General features: G+C 36.7%; 1 protein-coding gene across 1 annotated transcript in view; it reads left to right on the top strand.

Annotated features, from left to right (window-relative positions):
- The window catches only part of LOC149417689 (eukaryotic translation initiation factor 2-alpha kinase-like), a 41,459-nt gene extending 22,928 nt beyond the window's left edge, over positions 1-18,531 (top strand). The window contains exons 8-15 of the mRNA XM_089640522.1: positions 1,804-1,999; positions 3,496-3,592; positions 3,717-3,934; positions 5,305-5,433; positions 5,995-6,703; positions 11,716-11,956; positions 13,520-13,713; positions 14,383-18,531. Of these exons, the coding sequence (XP_089496648.1) occupies positions 1,804-1,999; positions 3,496-3,592; positions 3,717-3,934; positions 5,305-5,433; positions 5,995-6,703; positions 11,716-11,956; positions 13,520-13,713; positions 14,383-14,556 (1,958 nt within the window). The 3' untranslated portion in view covers positions 14,557-18,531. The remainder of the gene's footprint in view (positions 1-1,803; positions 2,000-3,495; positions 3,593-3,716; positions 3,935-5,304; positions 5,434-5,994; positions 6,704-11,715; positions 11,957-13,519; positions 13,714-14,382) is intronic.
- Positions 18,532-18,806: the final 275 nt, after the last annotated feature.

Genomic DNA, 18,806 nt, shown 5'->3' on the forward strand with positions numbered 1-18,806 from the left:
TAGAATATACATGCAACATTTCCACATAACCGAGTTACTCAAAACAATGAAAATTAATAATGTCTGCCTTTCTTTGTATGAAAATCCCAAATAGAATGTATCATTTTTTCATCCCAAATCCATATGAAAAGATGACTTACATGGAAACTGTACGAAAAAAAGCATTGTGTAAAACGCTCATTAATCTGGAAAGTCCAACTAAAATTTTTTGTTCTAGTTGAGAATCAAAAATAAGTACAGTAGAACCTCGTTAATTCGAAATCCAGCGGACATCAAAAATCAAATTTCGAATTAACGAATTCCCACGTAATTCGAAATTTTATGAAAAAAAAAATAATAAAATACGCCGAAAATCGATTTTCTCGGCCGCCTCTTCAAATCTGGGTGGTATTTTAGTTGTAAATTCGTATTAATACCAATTATTTCTTTATTTTCGCGGTCGATTACCGTAGCGGCCGGCCCTTTAAATTCAGATATTCGCAATAAATTCGTAAAAATGCTATATATTTACGGGTAAATCGAGATTTCGCTGTCGATTTCGGTCGCGGCCTACCCTTTAAATTGAGATATTCGTAAAAATACGATATATTTCGGCGTAAATCGAGATTTCGCGATAATTTTCCGTCGCGGCTGGCCCTTTATTTCAAATATCTGAATTTGAATTCGTAAAAATACGATATATTTCCGCGTAAAACGAGGATTCGCGGCCGTATTTCGTCGCGGCCGGCTCTTCAAATTCAGATATTCGAAATAAATTCATAAAAATGCTATATTTTTACGCGTAAATCGAGATTTCGCTGCCGATTTCGGTCGCGGCCTACCCTTTAAATTGAGATATTCGTAAAAATAGATATATTTCCGCGTAAATCGAGATTTCGCGGTAATTTTCTGTCGCGGCCGGCCCTTTATTTCAAATATCTGAATTTGAATTCGTAAAAATACAATATATTTCCGCGTAAAACGTGAATTCGCGGCCGGCTCTTCAAATTCAGATATTCGAAATAAATTCGTAAAAATATGATATATTTCCGCGTAAATCGAATTTTGTCGGCAGTTTTTCGTCGCGGCCGGCCTTTTAAGTTCAGATATTTGAAGTAAATTCGTAAAAATATGTCATATTTCGGCATGGATCGAAATTTTTCGGCCGATTTCCGTCGCGCCGTATTTTTTCAACTCGGATATTCGAAGTAAAGTTAGTAAAAATACAATATATTTCCGCGTTAATTGAAATTTCGCGTCCGATTTCCGTCGCGGTGATGAAATACGATATATTTACGCGTAAATCGAAATTACGCGGCCAAGTTTCGTCGCGGCCGACCCTTTGAATTCAGATATTTGGCGTAAACTCGTAAAACTACGACATATATCCGCGTAAAATGTATTTTCTCGGCCCTTTAAACTCGGATATTCGAAATAAATTTGAAAAAATACGACATTGCAGTGTAAATCGATTCAGTTTTACAAAATAATAATACTAATTAGGACGATGTATAACCACGTAAAAATACATTTTTCGGCGTTTTACCGCCACGGCTGACTTTTAGATTCAGATTTACGAAATGTTATGATTTATTTTCGCAAAAATCAATTTTTTTCGAATTACACGAACAAATTTTCGTGCGCGGACAAAAATAAATTTCGAATTACGAATTAACGAATTTCGAATTAAAAAAAAAATTTGTATGAAAAAATTTTTCAGCGGAAATTTTTTTTGCGAAAATTTCGAATCACGCGTTTTTTCGAATTATCGGGGTTCGAATTAACGGGGTTCTACTGTATGTACTAATTAGTAATATTTGCCAGGAAATGGATACTACCTGTACACGGATGGTGACCGCCGCCTGATAGAGGACCCCACGTGTGATGGGCCCAACTCCAGCACCAGTCTGGCCAACATCCAAGAAGAAGAGGACTCGGGGAACAGTTCTCACGAGGAGGAGTTTGACTGGGCCAATGATGAACCAATACACATCTTTGTGGTCTCTCTTTGGTTTTGGTGGTAAGTTATTGAAACCCACCTAATAAGACAAAGACACCATAAATACCACGCTATTAAAGCATTCAACAGTCTTCCACTTGAAACAAAAATTGAGGAAAATAAAAATAAATTCAAACACAAAATAAAAAAATGGATTAAAGAACAAAAAAGACAATATTTCCAAAATTCTATAACATAAGAGAATAAAACATATACACGCAACACAAAAAAAAATGTATAAGGCAAGCGGCACGCACAAGCACATAGATCATTGTAAGTGCCGATTTGTCATTCCCTTCTAATGTTTTTATTTTGGTGTGAGAATTGGATTTTGATTTCTAATCTTTATTTTTGGTGTCAATTTATCTTTATTTTAATGTTGTTTTTTGTTTAAATGTATAAATTCATATATTTTAAAATGGGGGCCTCAGCACGGGTGAACAACCCAGTGAGGCCAACGTTGCTGAATTGAAATGTGAAGTACTGTAGAGTAATGTATCAATAAATAAATAAAGTAGATCCCTGTTAATTCGTAAAAATGCGTAATTCTAAATTTTTAGCAAAAAGAAATCATGGAAAAAAACATTTCATACAAAATTTAAAAAAATTCTAAATTCATTAATTTGAAATTTGTTTTGGTCCATGCACTAAAAATTTGTCCTTATATTTTTGTTGTTTGTTTTTGGGGTGTTATGCCGTGTCGTGCTAACTCCTTCTTTAGCCGACGTTTCGGACAGCGTTGCAGTGTCCATCATCAGAATTCGCCACAAGATGTCGCCACTTCCGTTGGCATTTCGCACTTGGACGGGCCCAGGCCACAAACAAATAAGCACAAACTCGACAACCAAAATTTACACATCTTCGGATCTACCGGATCTGCCCTGATGATGGACACTGCAACGCTGTCCGAAACGTCGGCTAAAGAAGGAGTTAGCACAACACGGCATAACACCCCAAAAACAAACAACAAAAATGCTTTTGGCCGTGAGAATCTAAAAACTTATTTGTCCTTATAATTTGAAAAATTACATTTGTCCGGTAAAAGCTGAAATTTTTGATTTACGCAGTTACTAATTATTTCGTAAATCTCAATCTGACAGTTTTAAGCAGAAACATGTATTTTTACGAATTTATTTCGACAGAGAAGGTAATCGACTGCAGAATTTCGATTTACAGGGGAATAAGTTGTATGATTATGATTTTACTTCAAATACCCCCCTGATTTAACGGACCAGCTGCGAAACTAGACTTTTCTGCGATTTAAAAAAATTTGATTTTCATAATTGCATATTGGGAATTCTTGTTTCGTAGATTGTAGTGTGATGTAGGTTTTGCCTTCATGATTTTCTATTGATTCTAGTGGGTTAATAAATTGTACTTTTAACTTATTTTTATTTATTTATTTTATTCAATTTATTAAAATTGCTTGAAGAAGGTAATATTCACATTACCTAGTTCAAGCAGCTTGTAATTTTAGCTGTAATAATTCTAAGTGGATTGATAAACTTATTTTCCAGGAAGGAGGTGGCAGCCATAGCCCTGAGCACTGCCCTGTGTCTGAACTTCCTATCGCAGAAGTTTCGTCGTAAATTTACTCCACCAGAAGTGCACAGAGTAAGAGCATAAATCTTATTAATAATCTTTTTTTCCTCTTTTATTTTTATTTTACCGTTACTCGTTACCGTTTTCCATTCATAACATGCTGGACCCTGTAAAATATTAGCTGTCGTTATTGCAGCACTATGTCTTGGTGGAGCGCACGGTGCAAATAGTGCCCCAGCCCCCGGGGCCCGTGGAGCCCCCTGAGCCGTCCCCGCCGCCTTTCAGCTCACGCTACCTGTCCGACTTCACCCCCGTCAATTGTCTGGGTCGCGGGGGCTTCGGTATTGTATTTGAGGCCAAGAACAAGATTGACGACTGCAGCTACGCCGTGAAGAGAATCACTCTACCTAACAAGTAGGTTTCTTCAAACATTATTATGGTTTTATTATATTAATAAGATTACGAATAAGCTGACAATATTTGGACTTGCCCTATTTTAAAGGAGGGCGTATTCGACACTTGCGAAGGATTGAATCTACCACATCTTGGACCACGAGCTGCAATGTGAATTTCTGTATGTCTGTCTGTATGTGAATATGTAATGTGAAATGGGAAAAATCAAATGTTATTTTCATGTTTGCATTAGCTTTAGCTTTCAACTCTTTAGGTGCGTTTATATTGTTTTCGTAGTTTATTTTTATTTTTCTACATTAACTCCACACAGGGGGGCCCCCGAGGAAAATGATTTGCCTTGAGGGCCTATGTCACTTTTGAGGGTCTTGTTGAAGAAAGGAAGGAGTGAACATGGGTCTTGAAGAGAGGTAACGCATCTGAGCTGTCGAAAGCTCAAGAACAAGTCGTAGAAAGGGGTAACCGGACAACTCAGGATAGTGACAAATCAACACACTTTTGAAAAGTGATGTTAAGTCACGAAAAGTGAAGAAATTAAACAAGGTTAAATGGTTACGTTATGTTTATAGGCACATTTTTTTTGTTCATCACTAATGACTTTATATAGGTATTATAAAGTCATTAGTGATGAACAAGGGCGAATTAAGGGCGCTTTCTGATTTCTTCAGAAGGATCATCCTTTCAATACTGCATGGTGTGTGAATGTGCCTGTTCTATGGCAAATAGGAAGCTAAACCTAAGCAAGGGATTTAAAAAAAAATTATTGTACACTACATAAATACAGCTATATAATATGAACACACATGACAACAATAATTTAACATAATAGAACAATAATATATTAGAGGACTTAATAATTTTGTTCACTTAACTTAAGATTGAAAAGTTGTTTTTTAAATTTACTTATTCGATTCTTCATTTTCAGTCTGGAAGGAGATTGTAAATTTGGATGCCCTCATGGCCTATGCTTCTCTAACCACTTTCAGTCTTTGCTGTACATATTAGTGTACTATTGTTATGTTGTCTTGTATAGTGTTTGTGTACTTGTGATATTTTTATACATGTTGTGTTTGTGTGTATTAGTCCATTTTGTATTTTGTGAATTAAAAGGCATATGTTGTATTCATACTATTTTAAATAAGTTCGTTTCTTGGGGGTATCTGGGTTGTTATGAAGAATTTTTTTATAACTTTATTTTGTATTATTTGTAAATTGTTTATGTATGTAATGTGTGTTTCCCCATATTTCTATCAGATAATTTAATGTATCACTTGATTAATGGTTTGTTGCGCTGCATAATATCATAGTTGAATGTTTAATCTTATTGTTGTAGCTGAGAAGTGATAAGATCCCTAAAAGAGTGTATTTTGCAGGAAAGACAAGCGGGAGAGGGTCCTGAGGGAAGTGCGGGCGCTGGCCAAGTTGGAGCACAGCCACATTGTCAGGTACTTCAACGCCTGGATAGAAGAGCCTCCGCTCGGATGGCAGGACCCATTTGAAAGGTACCAAATTTTATTTTTCTTACACTGGTTTAAATTGATATGTATTATCATTTTAGGTTCAGTCTCTTGGCTGATGATCTATAATTTAGCACAGTCTCAAACCAAAAACAGTTTCACCGAAATAGAGATTTCTACTGTAGGTGTTAAGTAACTTACTGTATTGCTGACATATTACCTTTTGACTTGCTCATATTAACAATAATCATTCTCTTTCATTTTAATAAACCAAAAGAGTGTGATCTTCTAAAAAGGGTTCCTTTGTAACAACACTCAGTTTGGGTCGGTATAATTTTAAAACTTTATCAGGATTATAAAATATTATTTACAAAGTGAATAAAAAAATACAATCTGATATTGATAAAGTGTTTTGTATTGTATAAAAGCAAGTAGCCCAGAAAATCTCCACCTAGTGACAAAACACGAAGAGCCCAAAAAGCATCAAATACCTTTACTTAAATTAGCACTTCATCAGATTTTTTGGGTGAAACCCTGTGTTTGATATCCATATATGTATGGATTAGTTCCTATTTAAGAGAACATTAATGAATTGTTTCTTTTCAGCGAATTGAAATCTGGGATGGATTTTACTGATACCTATTCCAAATTACCCACAATGGCTAAGACAGGCAACAACAAATCTCTTCTATCCAACTTCAAGGACAGGAATGTGTGCCTCAGCATCCAGCCAGAGGTATCGGAGTCTTTCGACAATAAGCTCAGCGGAGATTTCAACAGATCTAGATTAAAAAGTGTGGACTTCAACAGGCAACGATCATACAGCATGAACGATTCCTTCAGCATTGTCTTTGAGAAGAGTTTCCACGATCGTTCCAACAGCTCCATGGACCAATCTGTCAGCCAGGGTGATGATCTCAATGAGTCGGTTGCTCGCGAAGAAGACGAAGATGACGATTCTTTTGTCGTGTTTGCTGAACCGGAAAAGAAAATCAACCGGACGAAAAGTGGTGATAGCATCATATCTATTTCCGATACTGATTTTAAGATACATCCGGACCGCAATGCATCTCAATATCCCGCGGCTTCGAATGAAACTCAGATAGTGTGTATCGACGAGTCCCCGGAGAAAAAGAAGTACAAGAAAGGACACCGGAGGAACCTCTCGCTGGACCTGAAGAGCAGTCACTCCAATATGCCGCACCCGGAGTTTGTTGGGAAGATGTACCTGTACATTCAGATGCAGTTGTGCCAACAGAAGAGCTTGCGGGATTGGCTGAGAGAAAACACTACTCTGGAAGATAGAAAATCTCAAGTAAGATAACTACTTATTTCTAAGGATGCTTGGCACTGATTTTTAATTTAAATCAGTTTTTCATAATTAATTACAATAATCATCAAAATATTTCCTTCGATTTCTAGCATATTTTTTGATATAATAATAATTATTATTATTGTCTTTTCTTAAGCTTCTTATCTCTATTATACTAAAATAGAGGCGCTATCCGCGTCTGTCTGTTTGTGCGCTTAGTTCTTCTAAATTACGCAATGGATTTTGATGGGGTTTTCATTTTAATTTAGAGAATTTCTTCCGGAAGATTTATATACATATATAATACATGCATATTACATACAATGCACCCTTGAAATGATTGATCTTGATTTTGCACAAAAACGGCGCTATACAAATCATCCAAATGTTATAAAAGTAGAGAACTTTTCTCGATCAACGCCGGGTACATGTCGCTAGTGTAATGTTTCCGTCCCTCTACATTTATACCTACGTGAAAATAATGATTATTTCTCCTGTCTGATCTACAAAATGTTGTAACATCCTCGTCATTGTCCTTCGATTTTCCTAAGCTGTTGGTGGCGCCCTTTAAAAGGACTACCTTAAGAGGAAACCCTAGCTAAGCCTTTCAATCCCCGTATGGAACATACGGTAAACGATCTTAAGAGTTATCTCGCAATAATGCCCCTTTTTCAGCGTTGTGTTTCTTTTTTGGTTTTGAAATTCATATGAGATATGAACGGGCATATATTGCATATATTTGTGGTAATCCTGTTTCGTTTAAATTAGAGTGAGTGATCCCCTTACCATTGAAATTTTTAAAACTTTCTTATAAGACTGCGCGTTTAACCTACTCTTGTCCCCTACAGTACGCCTAATTCTAATACAGTAGTAATCACTTGTAAATTTTTCCTTTTATCTCTTTCCGACCTTATATAAATCTGAGGACATGAAATAGTTTCGTTACTGTACAAAGTAGTATAGTTTAGTATTGACATGCATAGTGCGACGGTTTTCGCCATCTCAGCTCCGGGGTCGCCTCCATCTATCTTATTACATATTAATTTTGTTACTCGACACTTAATCTTTTAAGGGGAAGGAGTGAGAGGGGGGGGGGGGGGGGGGAGACAAGGGGTAAACTATATGATCGAAATATTTTTTCAAATTACGTTGGCTCCTCCACTGACCAATACGAAAACGGTGGATGGTGATCAGAAATCAAACGCTGACTCCGACGTGGCTAGACTATACCCCATAGCTGGCAACCCATTTCATAAAGGTACCCTGACCTATCGGATCCGTTCACGTCCAAGAGAAAGCGAATTAAGTCATCACGCCATTTCCGAAATCGCTCCAACGCCCATTCCTCCGGACGAACTACTTTACTGAGTCTAGATGGGGAAGGTAATTGCATCCCATATCATGATACTAACGCGAAAAGTGTGTCGTGTAGGTTTCGCCTGATGAAGCTCAAACTCCCACGTGCTGTCAGACCTACACTCCACCTCAAAGAAGCTGCTGTAATTCCGCCAAGGGAGCGTTCCAGTTGGCTTACATCAGCTTCCCGGTCGACACCATTGGATAATGTGATAGAGCTACGGACTTATTCCCACGTAATATCACGCCGTCGCCCTCCCCCACGTGGATTTTCACAGACGTCCAAAGTGCCTTCATCCTATACGCCCCAACTGCTGACCATGTTCCCGTTCATTACCAGTTGGCATCACAATTTTCATTCCACTTTCACGCCCCTTAACTCAACACGGCCCCGTCAGAGGGAGTAGTCCCCCAGCGCCCCGTCGGTCCGATCCGTCCGCGTTGGCAACCCCTACCACGTGATAGCGTGAGAAAAAAAATCCTTCTGACTAGTCCGTATTTGTGGGATACGGATTTGCAGCGACACTAACAGACATTAACCAACTATGAAGTTTAATCGAGGGTTAAATTTGGGAATGAGGTAAGGCTTGAGGGTAGTAATATTGATCTTGTCGGGGAATCCTGAAAATTGACATGTTGGTTTGATATACATATTAGAATGGATTAGTGGTAATTGTTAGTCAACAGATATCAGCAGCGCGCGTTCCAAGTTAATCTGGGAATTTGGTTGTATTGAATTGGAAATAAAAACACTTACCAAGCCCCTACCCGCTAAATAGCAACATCCAGGTGGGATCTTACACAACCGTTGCCATTTGGGTGGGGTGTCAGCAAATATCACTAGATTTACCCTGAGTTTATACCTAATATTTTACCTTCACCTGAGATATCCCTAATCTTATTTTCCTAATTTTGATTGTGTTACCCTCGTTATTTGCCGTAATGAATGTACTTCGATCTTCCCTCCCTAACCTAGTAATTATTGAAAAAATTTTTGTTGTAACACGGCTTCGATCGAGCCTAACACGCGATAGCAAGACACTTAGGTATATAGATTTCCAATTATAAATTTAACTTTAGTCCGAGACTTCATCAAAGTGAAGCGAGAGATTTTAACACTTGCGTTCTATTTTATTCGAGAAGAAATTTTTGGGTTTATTATTTTTTGATTATTATTTTTGTTTATGATCCGTGACTTTATTTAAATCCATAACAATCGCGTTCAACTTTATTCGAGAAGGAATTTTAGGGTTTATTAATTTTAATCACAATTCATTTATAATCCGTGACTTTATTTAAATCATAGCAATCGCGTACAACTTTATTCGAGAAGGAATTTTAGGGTTTATTAATTTTAATCACAATTCATTTATAATCCGTGACTTTATTTAAATCATAGCAATCGCGTTCAATTTTATTCGAGAAGGAATTTTAGGGTTTATTAATTTTAATTACTGAATTTCAACCAATTAAGTTTTTCAACCTGAATTAATTATTACGTCAATAATACTGAGTCTAACTAATTGTTCGTAGTTTCGAAATTCTTTAAGGTCCGGTTTATCATTTCTTCAAACACTGAATTTAACCGTATGTTTTTGACCAGAAAAATTCTCTAAGTCCAGAATAATTACCAAGTGATATTAAAACGTAGCGCGACGTGTCTTTGAACGGTTCCCGGCGATTTGTGTCGAACTATCTTTAACTAATTGTTTGACTAGAAATTTTCTAAGTCCACGAATAATTACCAAGTGATATTAAACGTAGCGCGACGTGTCTTTGAACGGTTCCCGGCGATTTGTGTCGAACTATCTCAAAATTCACGAAAAGACTCCCAGTTTTTCTAAGTTCAGCCCTTTTATAATCGTGTTTCCTCATTAATCACGTTAAATATATGCTATTCTAACCTTTATCGACTCGTATGTTCTTTTCTATTTAGGTCATAGTTGCATCATGCTAATTAGGCCATTCTGATCATTTCAAAAAGGTTAACACCCTGGCGTTCGTTTCATGTGACCAAATGATCAGACGTGGACTGGGAAGCGGTTCCGAATTCCCATACGGCGTTTTCTATTAACGCTCTAGTGAGAGCTGTCCTTTTGAAGTGTGAATTCCGGACCTTTTATTTTAAAATGCTATTGTGTCCGCACAATTGCTTTAATGACTGTCGTTTATGATGTGGTACGCTTTGTTTTTAACGCCTTCACGAGCTTAGCTTCGATCATCTTCACTTTGCCTCCGACAATTTAAACGGTGTACACGTCCGTTCCCCTCTCTACCTTCCAAACCAATTACCTCCGACAATTTAAACGGTGTACACGTCCGTTCCCCCCCTCTGCCTTCCAAACCAATTACTTCCGACAATTTTTTTCCCATCCCAGCGTATGCTAAATCTCTTGCGTACGATCGTCTCCTACATCTAACATTTAGTTCTCTTCCCTTACCCTGGGTTTAATATAGCCATTTCATTTTTCTCGGATTATTTCTATCTAAGGCTCCCATCGGTAATTGTTCTAGTTGAAACGTCCCAGTACACATCATGTCGCTTATCCTTTTGCCCTCCGTCCGAGACCGTATTGATTTGATAACTTATTTATTTCTTCGGCCAGTTTTATTCCAAGAATTATTACTGGATTTTCACGACCCCTCTCTGTAATTGTGGGTGTCAACTCGGGTGATACCCTCACACGCCCATTCTCTGTCTTCGTCTCCCAACTCATTTAACATTAATCAGAGGCCTCGAGTCCCTGTCACAACAAAACCGAATGTACTCTCCCATAATTCCTCTGCTAATCGTTAAAACATTAATTTTAATGTATATTCGTCTTCCATAAGCCTCGTGTAAAATTTATTACTTTCGTTAATGATTATTACTGTCTAAATGATGCAAAACCATGTTCGAATTTTTTCCAAAATTAACCCGTTCGAGTGTCAGAAATCGCACACCTTTCTCCCTCTTTTAACCTCAAGTAACAGACCTGTTACCACCAAACCTCGCTCCGTCCCAGTGATGCTACGCCTCAAAAAAAGGTTTTGAACCCCTAAAATGTCAAGTGATTCAGCCTTGAATCCAGCTTCGTTCGTTCACCTAATCATTTGGTGGGAATATTTCCAAGGTCGATGCCATATAAATCAAAGCCTAAACACACCCCCTCTCTGTAATTTCCTTTGTCCTGTCAGAAAGTCGCGCCCCCTTTTTTTCTATGTGATCATGATTGGGCAATCCAACCCTTCCGTCGCAACCCTAAAGGAAACCTCCCACCTTTGTATGCAGTTCCCTGTAATTCATATGTGTCTGTTCCGATAGATGGCTCTACTATGACTGTTTATATCATTTACCTCGGGAAAGACCTTGGTCCATCACACTAGTTATTACAATATTATTTTGCAATACTTTTCAACCGATTGCATTGCATAAATTGAATCCCTCAAATACATTCCTTTGTTCTCTTTTAATCTTTGAATCTCATCTCACTTCAAAAACTTCAGTTAGTTTCTACCCATATTGAGATCAGCAATAAACTATATATTCTAAAATTATTTTACTTTGTGCAACTAATTACTATTATGACTTACAACTTACAACTGGAATCTTGTAACTTTTCACTTATAACTTGCGACTTACAACTTAAAACTTACAATTTATTGTTTTTTTTGTTCAGGTGGTGACCATCTTTGAGCAGATAGTACAGGCGGTGGAGTATGTGCATTTGCAGGGACTGATCCACCGCGACCTGAAACCAAGCAACATTTTCTTTGCCGTGGACGGGCGCATCAAGGTGGGCGACTTTGGGCTGGTCACGGCACGCGCCGACCCGCTGGCTGCCCCGGGCTTCCCCCCACCCCCCCTCAGCCCCGCCCTGGGCATGCCCGAGGCCCACGATAAGCACACGCAGCAAGTCGGTAAGGAGCGACACCAAAGAAATTGGATTATACGTATATCTGCATCATCTTTTTGGGATGCAGACCAAATGATTTGGATATTTGGGCTGTTTTTGATTATATTCATATTTTATATTTTTAGCTTTTGACAGTTTTGTATTTTTTTTATTAACGAATATTAAAGATACATAGTATAATAGTATTTTAGCCACCAGTGAGGACACTAGGGATTCCTGTTGCATAGTTTGTTGTGTTGCTGTTAATTCATATTTTTTATGATTTTCTCATCTCCATGTCTGTTGATTTCCTCATTTTCATGTTTGTAGGCCTCATCTCCATGTTTGTAGACCTCATATCCATGTTTGTAGACCTCATATCCCTGTTTGTAGACCTCATATCCATGTATGTTGTTTTCCTCATCTGCATGTTTGTTGACTGTAGGTTGTTGCATTGTTTCATAATTTTCATTCATTTCATTGTGAGTCAATTGGGACAGTTCAGATCTGCCTCTGGGAAACTGGTGAAGTTGACATCTGTAATGCAGACCTACGCCAGTGACATTGACTGTAAATTGACGGTTTCCTCTCGAGGGTACCTTTGGTAAGGATTTGCAAAAGAAACACAACGTCACGAATGTCGTCCAATAACTGACTGATGTGTTAATGTGAAGCAATTATTCTTATCTCTAAACAGGATGTATTTAATTAATATTTAATTACTACAGTTAAATCCCATTTGACACATGATACATGTCCAGTGATAAACCTCATCAAGGATTCAGCATCAACAAATATTATTCAAATTATTATTTAAATTCGTCCATCAGCTGTCTGGTACAACATCCTTCTACGATATTTCCTTTAGTTTGTATTTGCCTACATTCACACAATTCAGGATAGTTGAGGCCTCATTTGTCCATCATTTAAACACAGTGGCTGTGATTGCACAGGATGAGGGTTAGAAAGGCCCAAGTCTTCAAAGGGAGAGATAATCCTGGCATTTTGTTTGTTGGGTCCCGAACAAGGTGTTTATTGTAATAAAAATAGGTATGTATATAGAGGTTCCTTTGGGTGTCCGATCCTTCTTCATTATCACCTGTCATCCAAGATAATATATTGTATCAACCAGTGAAACGCCGATGGGTCTCTGGAGAACATGCAAGCATTCTAATGCTATCCTAGAATAATTTTTGAATGTGTCGAAAAATGTATGAAAATCAAAATCAGAATCGTTTAGGCTAATAAAACTTTAGGTTCCACTAATATTTTTCTATTTTATGCTCCAGCCTTCAACAGCTTAATAACTAACAATGTATTGTTTACTATACCGCCATCCCAATATTACAGTAAAACTTTATTCCCTTACTTACAAACACGGTGTAAACATTACTCATCGCGTAAGATCAGAATACTAAACTAATTACCATCGTGTAGATATAATTAAACCGCCCTTAAAATAATATGTAAAGGACCATTATTCCATCGGCAAAGACATTAGATTTCTTTTTCATGTCTAAAGATTACGACTCCTAAGATTGCGCAGTGAAACAGAATAAAAGATAACTCTGTTTGCTGTGTTGCGCAGGGACCCACCTGTACATGTCCCCCGAGCAGCTGCGCGGCGAGGCGCACGGCTACAAGGTGGACATCTGGGCCCTGGGCCTGGTGCTGGCTGAGCTTCTGATCCCCTTCAACACGGAGATGGAGCGCGTCACCAGCCTCAAGGCGCTTCGCGACCACAAATTCCCGCAGGACTTCATCAAAACTCACCCACAAGAGGTATGCACTTTAATTAGTTTTGAACTTTATTTCAATTTCTATTTACACTTACTTTGAACATGTGCAGAGAGTCATTAAATTGTTTATTACCTATGATGTCTAATATATGTAGAAACGTAGCTTTATTTATGGATGTATTTTCATATAAAGATGTTAGATTCTTGAACACGTAAACCATACTATTGTGATGCCTTGTACAGTTGTACTTATTTCTGAACAGGTTGATCTCTTTCAGTATAAGTGGGATATGTGTATTGTATTTGTCTAAAAGTGTTTGCCGTCATTGGTTAAGCATTTTACTGAGAGTAAAAAAATCAATAAGGCTTCATCCTCACTGCTTATGCGTGTTGTGTGATAATCTTAAACTTATCACTCTTGTAAATCAAGATAATCGTGAAAAGATAACAGAGTTCGGAGTTATGGAATTTCCATTAACTTTATCCAATGACGGGGAACGTAGGACACAATCTCTGTGTTAGTGAAACTTCATGGATCAAATAGGCAACGTAAGTGTATGGGGATAGCCGCCGATGGATTGCGTATGCGACAGCCGCATTGGGTTATTACTTTTAATCTGTTTCAGTGGGCATTTTCTGGTGTTTTGAAATCAAAATATGGTTAAATCCTCAAAATTTCAAATAATTATTTGAATGAAAATGTTTGTTTCAGCACTCGCTTCTGCTGCTGATGCTCTCTGCGGAGCCCCTGAAGCGTCCCAGCACCCTGGGGGTGCGCGCCCGGGCCCCCTTGCTGCACCACACCGATCCCCGCTTCCACTTCTCCCTCCCCCCACACCACTCCCACCACTCCTCACACTCCTCCAACTCCACCTCGTCCAACTGACCCATCTTCCTTCTCTTCATTCCTCTGACCTACTTCACTCCACTTCATTTGTAATATTTATATTCATGGCGCAATCATACACAACCAGCCACTCGGGAAGTATTCATCACTCACACTCACTGCGGCCTTTCTATTAAACATTCAACTTAAAGGCATACCGCTGATAGCCCGCCACTCTTTATTACTAGTATGCACCGGGTTCAATGGAAAAGAAGGACTTGCAATAAAAAATTCCTAAAAAATGTTTAAAACTTCAATTTTCAGTTTGTTTGAACAACATTGCTCCTTGAGAAGTGTTACTAACACCAAAAACTTTGCAAACAAATGCCCAAGTATCTGATACTCATTTTGTGTACAGTCCGTACACTTTGCTACTGAAAACACGAGACACGCGTCACCACCAATCGTTATTAAATTCCCGAAACGTCAAAACTAGAATGCTTTCATAACCTCACTCACAGCCAAACAGTTGCTGTAGCTGTTATTTTTGGTGACCGTGTATGTCATCAAAATGACAATTCAACACATCTCCAAAAAGTGATATAAAGTCATGAAAAGTGATTAATAGAGTCATTAAAATCACTTTTAATGACTTTATATCAATTTTTAAAGGTGTGTTGAATTTTCATTTGGATGAAATATCATGGAACCATCATTTTTATATACTTTCATTCTTTCTTGACTGTTTGTTTGTTATTAATTTAAAATACATGCATTGTTACAAAATGTAACGAGTGATGCCATGTTTAAAGTCTCACCAGCGTGAGTGGAAAAGGCTAGTGAGTCGCGGGAGACTTGCGTCGCTGACGAGTTTACAAAATGTAGGAACATCTGCGCAGATGTACTGCGGTAGTCGCCAAAATACTTGGATTGTCTAGTATCAGATACTCGTGTATCCCTGTGGAATCTACACATTCATACAAATTATACTACACTCTCATCACCATTGTAGCACGGAACTTTGATGTGTTATTTTTATTCTGTTTCTCTGGGCGTTCTCTGGTATTTAGAAATCAATATATGGATTTTAGATGCAATTATTTATCAGAAAGGGTATCAGTGGCATGAGCATAGCAGTAAACTGTTATTTAAGAAAGACAGTCTGATGAAGACAGTCTGATGAAGACAGTCTGATGAAGACAGTCTGATGAAAACAGTCTGATGAAGACAGTCTGATGAAGACAGTCTGACGAAGACAGTCTGATGAAGACAGTCTGATGAAGACAGCACCTCTTGATGTTTAGTGAATGATGGTGCCTCTAGGGTTGATGTTTTTCTTCCATTTTATTAGGTATTATGTCAGAATTAGATATAATTAATTATTTAATCCCATCTTTCTAATCATCTAGTTAAACGATACTTATAATTCCTGGTGTTATACATAAGTACTAAGAAACTTAAGGGGTTTAACGAAAATCAAAGGATTTTTTGTCACTGGTTTGATTCAAATAAAAAGCTATGAACTTTTTTATTTGCGTCCACTTGAAAAATAATTTGTATAAACGTATTCTCTGTTACAGCCGCATTGCCGACATCGAAAATGTGTCTTATTATAATTGTCACTCAGTTTAATTAGTGATAGCGGTTGTCATAGTTGATGTAAATGTAATTATTTTTATAATGAATGAATACATGATATATTTATACCTACATGATGTATAAAGCTAAGCAATTTTTTTATTTCTGAACTTTGTCAGTGCTGGTTTGTTTGGATTTTCTTAAGATTAAAGTTTATTCATTGAAGAAGAAGATTATATTAATAAATCTAAATCACAACTGGGGATCGAACCCAGGATTTGTCTTTCCGGAACAACTCTCTAACCACTAAGCCGTATCCTCAATTAATATTGAATGTATCCTCAGATAATATTGGTAACTATTGGTAGTTAAAACATGTTTTTTGTTGCGTGGAACCGTCTTCTGAAAATCAATATTGTGTCATTAAATGCGGTAAAATAGCATTATTTTGTTCTCTTTTTGACACAAAAAAATCACAAGTGTTCGCATGAGAGGAAGAGAGATATCTAACTTTTAATAGTGTATGGTCGCTCTGGGACAATCTTGGTTTCCTGAGATTATAACGGCATATGATGTTTTGGGACAAGTTTGGTCTCCTGTGATTATATATATTAAATTGAGATATGAGATTGATAAAAATGACAGAAAATAATCAAGTCTCAATAGCTTAGTGGTTAAGAGCATTGTCCTGGCAAGACAGAGGTACTAGGTTTGATCCCGAGTTTCTACCGTTATATTTTTATTTTATGTGTATTAATGTTGGTGTTTCTTTTATATTTATTTACATTATCTTTTTTCTTCAATGATTAAATATTACATTGATGTGTAAAACCTTCAAAAGTTATTCCAATAAATTGAATTTTAATTTTAATTATAATTGTACTGTTATCAAGTCCTGTACCCACCTACCTGACCCAATAGGCTTCAGTTCTTAAACAAATAAAAGAAAAATGATTACAAACTCCAATATTGAAATCAATCGATCTCTCATAATTTGTTAAAAAATAGCTTGTGATGTTAAGATGTGCATTTTGGAGCAGTAATATTGTACCACTAAATAGGTTTATTATAATAATATTTTTAGGTTTCCGTAAGCAAATAAAAGACAAGATGGTTGTTTAGAAATGAGCCGATAGAAGGTATTATAATTTTTATTATTTGCTTCAATTTTATAAAATATTGTTTTCAAAACTATTTTTTTAAGATGTTTGTCTTGTTAATAATATTGAAGTTCATGTTTTAAAATGCATAATATGTATTTATGTTTTGAGAGTTGTGTTTTTAGTGTAGGAGTGTACCTATAGGTTAAGTTTCATTGTTCAATTGTTATTTGAAGCACTGAAAATTTGCTGATTAAAAAATAATGATCTATGTTTTCCCGCCTAATGTGTTTATGCAACTAAAAATAATATTAGGGATGCAATAGTCCCAATGGCTTAGGACAGTTGGAAAATCTGTAATCAGGAATTACAAAAAACCGTAACCGGACAACTCAACACAATAACAATTCAACATACATTTAAAAAATTATATAAAGTCATGAAAAGTGATGAAACAAAAACAAGGTTAAATAGGTTAGGTTAGTTTCTTTTTCACCACTTTTAATGACTTTATCACTTTTTATACGTATTGTTGAATTGTCATTATGTTGAGTTATCATGGAACCTCATAAAACATCTAATGAGAGCAGAGACAACTCTACCTTACATAAACGTGAATACATTTTAATGTTGAAAATGTAACCAATATATTTTTAGTTTTATTCCTACCACCTTATTTGTAATATTTTATAATTAATTATTGTAAAGACTGAATGAACAATGATTTAATGAAGAAAGTTCATAAAATTCATCGATTGATTTCATGAAATGAAAGTTAGGTCTAAGGAAACACGAAACTATTGAGGGCTGATATTTCAGTTGATTTTAAGTTCATCAAGTTGCTCTCTGTTAGGAACCCTGACAAGATAAGCCAACTGATAACATTCCTGAGTATACTGAAATACCGGCTCTGAGTGACTCATATTACATTATAAGATAACTGAATAAGTTAACATTATGTAATTGTAACTGAATTATCACTTGGAAGGTAATTGAAGCTAGATTAAAGAACATCATCATTTTCATTTTTAGATAATCTATTTTTTTAAATGTAACAATTTGTATTATTTTAGTTTTATTTAAAAAAAAAATTTACTCTGAATTAATTTCTCTCAGCGCCCATGTCTTATTTGGGGATGCTGGGTGGAGGGACATATTGGATGCGTGCTGATGAGACATAAGGAATTGTATTAGCATTGATTGTTAATTATTGTAGCACCCTTTAAAAATGACAACAGCACTCTGGCACCTTTGTTTCCATATGTTATTTGTGTAATAAAAAATGGCCTTTACCAAGTAAAATTTTTGTAAAAATAAAATGAATGTTTTTATAAAATATTATATTCTATGATACTTACTTGTGTTGTTATTTTTATATATTTAAGTATCTTTGTGGTGCATAGAATAAAGAAAAAATACAAGAAATCCAATGTGGGCATGCGACAGAGCTGCCCATAAAGGCGAAGGGAACAAACCAAGTGTTGTTGGTGCTGTTCCGCCGTCGGTTCCTCACTGCGGCTTCTATATGAAAAAGCTGAGGATCCGGCATCGGGATGTACTCCACGTCATACGGGGGCTCGATGTTAACAAAGCTAGTGGACCTGATGGAATACCTGCCCTGGTATTGCAGAG

This window comes from Hesperophylax consimilis, chromosome 15 (assembly GCF_061612785.1).
Source record: "Hesperophylax consimilis isolate HC1 chromosome 15, BYU_Hcon_1.0, whole genome shotgun sequence".
NCBI lineage: Eukaryota > Metazoa > Arthropoda > Insecta > Trichoptera > Limnephilidae > Hesperophylax > Hesperophylax consimilis.